Source organism: Daucus carota, chromosome 5, assembly GCF_001625215.2.
Source record: "Daucus carota subsp. sativus chromosome 5, DH1 v3.0, whole genome shotgun sequence".
NCBI lineage: Eukaryota > Viridiplantae > Streptophyta > Magnoliopsida > Apiales > Apiaceae > Daucus > Daucus carota.
The window spans coordinates 6,040,494-6,051,087 of record NC_030385.2 but is presented as its reverse complement, the minus strand read 5'-3'; the positions used below and the strand labels follow the sequence as shown (position 1 = coordinate 6,051,087).

The following is a 10,594-nucleotide window of genomic DNA, read 5'->3' as shown; positions in this document are numbered from 1 at the left end:
TGATAAATTACCTTTGAGAAATCGAAAAGATGATTGTACACTATTTCGGTTTAATTGTGTGTTTTTAATTAAAGTGTATGTTTGTGTGTGATTCTTCACTGTTTGAGTGCTAAAATGCTTGACTTGAGATTTGTATCGGTATATATCATCTACGGTTTAGTTTGATTTAAGTTTGATTCAGTGGTGATAGATTTTTTATACTCGGCTTGTGGTACATTTGTTGTGCCATTTATGGTTGGTTTGTTAAACATGAGTGACCGATGATGACAACCATAGATAGTGCATCTTCCCCTTTTCATGTGCTTGTCCAAACGAAGTCACCTACCTTAGTAGTTACTAGCTAGGTGTTGTACAATTTGTATCCAGTATGCGTCGTCCAAATAAGAAAAAAGTGGTGTACAATTTGTACTGCTCTTTCTAACATTGCGAACTCATAATCATGTAAAAATGTCCAATACAGTAGCAATTCAACGTAACTAACAGTCTAACAGTTATTCCCTCCGTCGCAATTCAACGTAACTAACAGTCTAACAGTTATTCCCTCCGTCGCATGGATTGTATATCATTTCATTTTTGCGACGTCCCATCAATTATATACATATCAAAAATAGTAAAAATTTATAATATTAAAATTCAACTACACCCACTACTTTCTTCCACCGCACTCACTTTATACATTAAATATTAATAGGTCCCACCACTTTACTTATCAGCCAGCTTTAGGAGAATATTATACACGTGCATTTAAATCTTGATATATTAGTACTATATGATATATGAAAATTAATATATTTTATTATTTTATTAAAATTAATAATTTATTGATATTAAATATATGACAATTTTAATTTTATTATATTGAGGCCAAAGTTATTTATTATTTTTGTAGATTTTATAATATATTTTATTATTTTATTAAAATTAATAATTTATTGATATTAAATATATGACAATTTTAATTTTATTATATCGAGGCCAAAGTAATTTATTATTTTTGTAGATTTTATTTCTTTACGAGGATCCATTTTTTTTTTTCTGCCTAAGTGGAGGATCACTATGTTTGACAGGTACTTTGCATTTTACACATGAAAAACTTTCGAGAAAGATATTTATTACTGAATTATTAGGCACATATGACAGGTTGAATAAGTTGATAACTTTATAGTTAAACTTCGTAGTGTACAAGGAACTATTAGTTGAAAACTTTATATATTTTAGTCAAAGTAATGACTAAATTATTATTTTTATTATAATAAATTTTTTTGTGCACTAGTTTTATATTATAGTTGTGCGGATTGATAGTAACTAGGGAATTATGCCCGCGCTTCGCATGCGGGTAAATTATTAAAATTTTCCTTAAAATGAGGTCAAAAAAGTAAATTAAAATAATATTTACATTAGATATTTAATTTTTATTTAACATATTTATGTATATTTACTGGTAGTGCATCATTAAATCCTTAATTATTTGGCACACAACATTAAAAATCCAAACTTACCAACACTTTTAAAAACATTTTTTTAACATTATCAATATGATTTACATTTGGTGAACGTGTAATTGATGTCGATATTATTTTTATATAATTAGTCAAAATAACGTATGATGTAACTCGACATTAATCACATTAATATATTGTTGATATTATCTTGAGCAATAATAAAAGACTCAATCTTGGGTATCACATTATTGAAATTTAGTGCATTAAACTGATATGCTTCTGAGTTTTAATTGTGAACCCAAATATATGTTGACGATGAATCAAGTGACTGTGTTGACAGACTCGATCCAGAGAATTATACCACGTGCTAACACCATCGTTGCTTCTGAGTAATAATTATTTAAGAAAAAAAATAAACATTATAACTAAGACTTTGATAGTATATTTTGTCGAAACATATTAGTCGCACTCTAATATAAATGAGAAAAAAAATTCGTAAAATTTAATTTTTTCCGATCAGTTTTACGTTTGTGATATGTTTTTAATTATAGAATATACGTATCATATATTATAGTAATACATTTTATTTTTAATATTTCAGCAAAACATATTAATTTTTAATAAATGTAATTCAACTTCTACTCTTAGAAAGAGGGTAAGGATAATTTAACTAAGAGATGAAATAAATTTGGTTATCTTCTTGACAAAATTTGATTACACCGAGCCAAATGTGTTAAATAATGTGCACAATCAAGTGACATAGAAGCACATGAAAACCAAATCACTTCATCCAAATGGAGAATGAATTAACGTGAAAATTCTTCCACGGCTTTTAGCAGTAAAATTGTTTGAATTTTGATAAATCCGAAACCTAGATTCTGATAGAATAATTGGCTTTTCTTGGCTCTCTCTCTTGTTTAAAAAACAACTGTACAACCATGAGTACCAGGGTTAAAATACCAGAACATAAGTAAATGCCCAAGCACCCTGATGTTTAGCTAGATACTTGCCGCTGCAACTTAATAGTCTCATACTCTATTTCTTGATTGCCATCATATACTCCTTTTTGCATAAGTTGAATCATGTCCATGGTATCCCAACAATAATGTCCAGACCTGCATACATAATATTAAGACCTGGAAAAAATTCGACTCAATATACCAGCATATATAAAAGGAATATTAAATCTCTCTCCACAACACACAGGCCACACACAATTGTATATAGACTGCAAAAGTATAAAATTATGCAGTGCATGCTCCGCTCCATGCAAAAGCATAAATTTTTCTCTTTCTTAAAGCTTTTGCATCTAGTTGTGGTCCATGCAGAGGGAGTACCTGATATCCTTCCCGCTGACGGTGCCAAATCAAGCAAGATCTCTTCCAAGGACAGCTCTAGGCCATGAACACAGGATTCCAAATAGCACATACTATTATGTGATGTCCCAATAAAACCTACAATTAACATTTACAGGGGACAGAAGCCTTATTAAGGAAGTAGAATATTTGCAGAAACTTAAAAAGACCAGATTCCTGTGTTGTGATGTGTCCAACATAACTATGTAGAGAGCCCAAAAAGCCCAAAAACAACAGACAGTAAATGTAGTTACAACTTACAACGACGATTGTGATGGCAAAGCCTAATAGTGAAATACAGGTTTAATGAAAGGGTACCTTTACCAGTGGAAATATATTTTGTCAATTTTTTTTGAACCTTTGAGGAATCCTGTCAAGTAGAGACCCAATCAGTATTAGAAGCTAACAAATATACGAATAAGCGAATCGAACAACGACCTTGTTCACATAAATAAGTATGACTGGTTCAGAAGGCATTAAGCTAATAACAAAGACGTAGTAAACAAATCAGGACCAGATGTATGCGAAGCCTTGCAACCTTGAGTACAGTGACGACCTGATTCGTGATTCCAGTACTGAAACAAAACAAATGTAGACACAAAAATATGTCCGATAGATTCTCTGTGACGATAGAGATCTCTGTAAAAATCATTAATGAAGCTTACATTTTCCATGTAAATCATTGCCTATATCATGTTAATCATTACCATGTCCACTGACAAAACCACCTTAAAATGTGTTCCTCATCAAAATGTAATTGTACACCTTAACTAAATATTTTAAAGATCAATAAATCACACAACCTTGTTAGAAATAAACAGTTAAACACATAAATGTTATGACAAATACCTTCATCTGCTTTCGGATTTCTATTTTCTTTCGATACCGATGGAGCAGATTTTCTATTAGCTATTGATATAATTATTTTCACCAATTTTAATTTCACTGATAGGTGTAAAAGAAAATTATTGATATGATATTGAACCATAAAAATTAACAGTAATTCCCACCTTGGTATCTATCTCAAATCTTATTAAAATGAACTAATTCTCTAAAATCTAATGACAGCAACAAATTCCTAAATTATGAGAAACTGAATCACTTAAAGATTATTGTAACAAAGGAAATTAAATCGGCTTTTAATTGGACACAAAATTGCTAAAATATGAATTAAGACAAATCGGAATTTTTGCATACCTGCTGGTTTTTTCCGGTTACTACTGCTGGTTAGTAGCCATGAAATTTCAAGTAATCCTGTAGTATCCTCACCATTGTTTGTTTGGCCACAAAGAAATTAAAAAACATATTCCAATATTAACAAAATTGCTAAAATATGAATCATGACAAATCGGAATCCTTGTATACCTGCTGGTTTTTTCCGGTCACTACTGCTGGTTAGTAGCCATGAAACTTCAAGTATTCCTGTAGTATCCTCACCATTGTCTGTTTGGTCACAAAGAAATTAAAAAATATAAATTTCAATAATAATACACCTTGAACAATATTTACTCTTTGCAAATTATTTTTTACTACATTATATGAAAGATTATATACACAATTAGCTAAAACTATCTTGTAGACCTATGAAAATTTTCGCATATCAAGTGCAGGAACATCTGTCACCAATCAGATCATGTTCTAGCTCAGAAATACTCACCTCCTCTTGATTACATCATATCTCTCTTTTAGCACCACCATAAGGTATCCTATCACATTTTACATCCTGATAATGATACTATCTAACCGCTGATACAGGACATTTTGCATACCTTGCATTATAAAAACACTAATAGTATAACTTTTTCATACAAGTACAGGCTTTGCTGCCAGAAAAACCAAGTAATGATATCCAATAAAACTAATCAAACTCGAATAGGAAAACACAATTGTAAGACAATTTTCTTACTTGTTTTCTTGTTCGCTATCTATAGCAAAAGGCTTAACAATACTTATCGAAGAAAATGAAGTCTTTACCCTCAATTACATATTTCTTTACGGTCATCAGAGCAAACTCAGTTTCAGTATATAAACTAACTAAGATATATGCCGGCAAAACAACTCTATAAGGTGGCTCCGCATGGATTAGAAATTCAAAGCCTAATATACAACTAATAACTAACAGTGCTTTCAATAAATCAAAATATACCGACATAAGATGTTTCTAAATAATATTAGTTATTATTTTTGATTCTGAAAAGAGGATAAACAGGGAAGCATAAACATCACCCACGATAAACATCTTAAATTAGTGTGATGTACAGAGAGGTTGTATGATACATTAGGTGTGAGGTATGAGAAACTCTAAAATAATCTACAAAACTCTAAAAAAAATTCTACGTGTATACTTATTAAGTTAAATTTTATTTATTAAAATTACTAAAAGAAACCTGTTTGTCACAATCTCCCTGCCTTGGAATTTTGTCCTTGAAATTTGCTTAGTTGCTAAATCTGAATGCCTAATATTTACTCCCTCCGTCCCTCTGAATCTATACACTTTCCTTCTTTGGATATCCCACTTATTCTATACATTTCAAAACCTTCCCAAAGTGGTAACCTTTTATATTATAAAAATCCCAACCACCCACTACTTTCATCCACTTTTACAAATCTATCAATTTTGCTCACAAAATTCGTGAGCAAAAAGCAGTCAACAGCAAAAAATCCTTTGTAAAAAATATTTCAAACCAAATTTTCACCAGCAAAGCAATTCCAGGACCTGCATTATTAGTTCTATAAAATGCCAAGCAGCAAGTCATCGAACCAATACCAGACCAACTGTTGAGCAAACCTAATGGAATCCTGCAGCCAGAAAACTCTAGACAACCACACATTCTGAACCCTTAAAATTTTTAGAGATTCTAGCTATGCTCAATCGCTGAATTCGCCAGATCTTACACGACATCAGCCTTCCAACTGCACGTTAATCATACCTAGCTTAGCATTTTCTTTAATCTAAACAACAATGTCTTATGCTGAATTTCTCAATTCTGCATTGCCAGCCAAATTTCGACATGTTCTACTGACTTTTGTGGAATACTTGTAAAACTGTTACCTGGCTTGTGCTGTGTAAATCAAAGACTAAAATGATGATTTAAATTAGTCATTGTTATAGTCCGGTGCTGGCGTAAGCAGTAACTCCTTACTTTGAGCTCACTGTTTCAGATATAGAGCTTTTATTCGATACGGTCATACTATATGTTCTAAAATTTTACTGCAATTGTCTACACATCTTATCTTGGAGTCAATTAATTGGTGAGTCCTTTTAGAGTAATGACTCCGATTTGTTGCCAGAATACACCACTTCATTTATTATAGTTTAGATATCCTGGAGTCAATTATCTTGGAGTCAATTAGTTGTTGAATTATCAACATGTTCACTTGTGTACCGTTAAGTTCTAAGAAGTTTTTAATTTCCCTTTCATTTCTCCTCCTAAATCCGTGGAAAGACTAAATCCCATTTGTAATTAAGCGTTTACGACGTAATCATAATCATTTAAAATGTAAATACCATGGTTGTAAAATGCAGATGCTCTGATCAAATTAAGCCAAGATCTAGGCCATTAACATTTTAAAACCAAAAGCCCAAGGACATGGGGCTTGATTTCTTATCCATTAGGCAATGCCTATATGAAACTGTGAAGAGTCCGCAGGAGAAGGGTGACCTGGCTTAATTCTCATAATCAGCCTACACACTATGTACAACCATACCAGCTGAACATATAAATCACGACACAGAGCAGATGCTAGAAAGGCAGACTTGCTCACTCGGGAAGGGAAGACACCGAGTAGTTGCCGGAAAGGACAAGACCGACTATAGTGTCGACGGGTATATAAAAAGGACACTATTGTGCATAATACCAGACCATCGCGTTAGTTGTAGTTAATCACAGCCTAGAAGATTTAGTAACAATAATGTATCCTTATATCATTTTATCCTAAATTTAGTTCTTAGCATAACTTTCACTATAAATTATGATTACCACTCAAACACTATTCAAATGGTAACTTCAATACACGATCACATGTAGTCCTTAACAAACCAAAATACCCATTTATTAGATACGAAGCTTTTTACCGGGCATCCTGCAATTGATGATCAGCTTTTTGTCTTTAAATTCTCTCCGCCCTATTGCTCAAAAATTGATGTAGAGCTGTACCGAGAACTCTAGGTATATGACCTGATAGTGAAAAAATAAAACACAAAAGATGAATGATGAATATTTAGCCAATTAGAAACCACATGAGTTTGACATAATAGAATATCAACTCACGTAATTAAAATCATAAAAAATCATAAACAAATGCTCAAAATAAGGCTCAAGAGCCGTTCACGAAGCCGACCCTTTACAAAAGATAACGATGAGATTCCTGGTTCATGTTTTCTCCATGATACAAAACTGCTCCTCTATCAAAACTACACTTGTATGTATGCCAAGTTCTGGGATGACAAATTATTACATACAATTCCCAAATTCCGAATTCAAGAATCTTACTAACGTAAAACAGGAAAACAACTTCTTCGCACAGCAGAAAAACACAAATATAGCATATCACGCTTCAGGTACTATAAATGACAAAAAAAATCCGAACAAACTAAAAATTACAATTGCTTTCAAACTATATACAATCAGTGAACAATACATAATCAGAAAATTATAATAATTGTCATAACTACACATAAACACATTTATGATATAATAAAACATGTAAAAAGTAACTATATATTATCAAAAAATTATCTTTCCCAGAGCTTATTCAAGCGAAAACTTTTAAAAAGAACATAATCATGATTAGTACCTGTTTAAAGCTTTTCTCTTATAAAATATTTTCTTAAAAGATGTCTCCAACTTGCAAAAAAAGAAGGAAGACATGTGTCGAATAAAACATCACATAATCTATGTGAACAAAACCAACATATCTCTATATAACTCAAAGTCTAAAATTTAGAATAAAAAACAGTTCATATTTCTCTTAGAACTTATATCAAACAGCTGGGCTGCACAAATAAAACACAAACATCCATCTCACATCAAACCATCCTACCAACTGTGCTTGAAGAGTTCTCCTAGGTCAGTTGCGAATATGAATCCATCCTACACGAGTCTCTTGTCAGAAATCAAACCACATAATTACACTCTGATTAAAAAGAATGACTTAGAATTTGAAATTTGAAAAGAAATGAACAGAGCATAATATGTATCGCTGATGACATTCATTTCCATAACTTCAGAGCGTATGCCGGAATTAGAAGCTCGTGATTTGATTCTGCATTAACTGCCCGCGAAGATGGTAAGTTTGAGACATGAGTTGGGAAAACAGGTATATTCCGGCTTATTTTTTTTGTAAACGGGTCATAGCAAATGTGCTGTTATTATTGGGAATCGGGTAAAACATGGGTAAAAGAGCTAAATGTGCATTGCGCTCATTAAGATATATAGATATAGATATAGATATAGATTACATGCGAGTATTAAGGTCTACGAATAACTAATCAAGTTATAATTTTAACCTTATAATATATGAAAATATTGACGGACACATATGAACAAAATCGAAAACAGAGTAGATTATAAATCTGGAAAAAAAAAGATTATATTTCTCTTGGCAAACCCAACTAAACTATCTCACTAAGTTGAGATGCACCTATTTTGAAAAAAACTTGAGATGCATCTAAAGATTGGGGGCGAATCTAGCAAGAGCATCTCCAATAGTGTTGACTATAATCGTTGGCTAAATTAGACTTGTAAGACGTTATGTTGTTATTTTACACAAACTATAAGAAAGATTGTAGAGGGGGGGGGGTTGAATACAATCTTTTACAAATTTAAAAGATTTAAGAGCAATACACTAAGAACACAGTAAACAGGAAAACACCAAGTATTAAAAATACGGGTGGATTGAATGATCCACCCGTGAGATTTTATATAGAAGAATCTGTGGATTGATTACAATTCGCACAGCTGCTGGTTCATCACTCAAGAACAAGTTCTAACTCTCAGATTTTCTCTTTTTGTAATTTGAACAAGTTCAACTGATGCTTCTAACTTGGTTATATACTCCAAGTTTTACAAAGCTTTTAGCTAGATTACAAAATGCACTCTAATCTAAAAACAATGCTGCACAACTTTGTCTTATGCATGCTTTCTGAGATGTCTTCATCTTTGACCATCATCTTGATTTCATCCAGATTGCACTGCATGAGATAAGTATGTTTCTGCTTCTTCTTTATTTTCCTAATTAGGCTTCCATGTCTATTTTAGTGTAATTCGATCCATGTGATTTGTCAGACTTAAGCTCTAGTCACTTTCAACTGCTCTTTGCTTCATCAATTGAAAGTTCTGGTTACTTTCAACTGCTCTTGACTTCATCAGTTGAATGTTGTGCTAGGTTCATCAGTTGAACGAATTACAAACTTCATCAGTTGAATGCTGTTCCAGTCTCATCAGTTGAATTCCTTAGCATCATCAGTTGAATACTTTGTCTTCAGTTGAATGCTTGGTTTTCATCAGTTGAAACATGATCCAGTCTTCATCAGTTAAATAGTTACATCTCATCAGTTGAATATCCTTCACTTAGATAAAATTACATGGCATTGGATATTTACAATTAGCCATCCTATTCTACCCATCCGTTGATAATTCCCAAGGATAAGAAATATAACAATTACAACTGAAATTTGATAAAGATTCTAAGTAAGACATGTTACAAAATGTTTATGTTATCATCAAAAAAAAATTATTGATTCCTAACAATCTCCCCCAATTTATGACTGGAGAAGATGCAGACATAAATTCTACACTTGATGATAACAAAACATAAATAAAATAAAAATGCAGAATTTAAATACAAGAGTTAGAAAAGTTTACAAATGATTATGCTCCTCTAGACTGAGCAGTTACTTGTTCCTAGAAGATCTTCTTCTTCTGGACTGAAGTTTTTCTTCAAGAATATCAATCTGTTTCTGAAAGATCCTGTAGAACCATTCTTCATCACTATCTTGCCTGTTGAGCTTGGATTGGAGAGTCTTCAGAGTATTCAAGCTAGCAACCTTGAGTTGATCTTTAGGTCTGAAAAATCTCCTAACACCTTGATTGTCTCTAAATTCCATGACTGGAGTAGGTTCATGATGAATTTTCTTTCCAGTGTAGGGGATTTTCAGCCTTCTCTGTAGACTAGCATCTGAGGATCATTCCTTCCTGATTTCAAAAATTCTCTTTAGTACCATTTGCTTTGCAGGTGGTGTAAATCCTCCTGTCCTCTTCATGGATCCATATATCTTTGTTAAAGAACTGAATCCCTCAGAATTCAGAACTCTGTGAAGAGGCCAGATGACATCACCTTTGTTTTTGTAAGAGAATGCCAATCTTTCAGGTAATTTTGAAGTTGCTTCTATTCCTCTTACTTCTTGAAGATCATCCAGCTCCAGCTCCAACTCAGAGATTTCTTCAATGTTGGCAATGACAAGATAGTCATCTGGATTTTCAGGTTCTTTTGGAGGTTTAGGAGGGTTAGCCATCCTCTTAGCCACAGACTTGACTTTGTTCTTTGGCTTGGAAGTTTCTTGAACAAGAAAAGCTGGAATTGGGATATCTTTCAAGTCAATTGGCTCCTCCTTTGGCATTATTGGCTCATCATGGAAGTTGACATCTGGATGTACCACTGTGGTGTCCTTGATTGGAGAAGAAGGCTTTGAGATAGGCTTTTCAGGCACTTCTTCTCTTCTCTTGGCTGCCTCAGGCAACTTAGATCTAGATTTGACTCTCTTTTTCTTTGGAGAAGATTCAAGAGGCAATCTTT

At 32.7% G+C, this 10,594-nt stretch overlaps 1 protein-coding gene across 9 annotated transcripts; it reads right to left on the bottom strand.

Moving 5' to 3' along the window:
- Positions 1-2,134: 2,134 nt before the first annotated feature.
- Positions 2,135-8,267, bottom strand: LOC108220905 (hypothetical protein). Of its 9 annotated transcripts, none has more exons than XM_064093019.1 (8): positions 7,595-8,267; positions 6,873-6,975; positions 4,163-4,240; positions 3,995-4,051; positions 3,312-3,372; positions 3,116-3,167; positions 2,780-2,896; positions 2,135-2,578 (listed from the first exon to the last, which is right to left on the bottom strand). In XM_064093019.1, exons 2-6 carry the CDS (start codon positions 6,877-6,879, stop codon positions 3,140-3,142), a joined length of 231 nt encoding a protein of 76 aa, XP_063949089.1. In that variant the 5' UTR covers positions 6,880-6,975; positions 7,595-8,267; the 3' UTR covers positions 2,135-2,578; positions 2,780-2,896; positions 3,116-3,139. The 9 variants fall into 9 exon arrangements, 7 of the variants coding, with proteins under 7 accessions (XP_063949089.1, XP_063949088.1, XP_063949087.1 ...); XM_064093018.1 differs by adding an exon at positions 4,455-4,566 and having other exon boundaries at positions 2,136-2,578; positions 3,312-4,051; positions 7,595-8,249; XR_010291927.1 differs by lacking the exon at positions 3,312-3,372 and having other exon boundaries at positions 7,595-8,253.
- Positions 8,268-10,594: the final 2,327 nt, after the last annotated feature.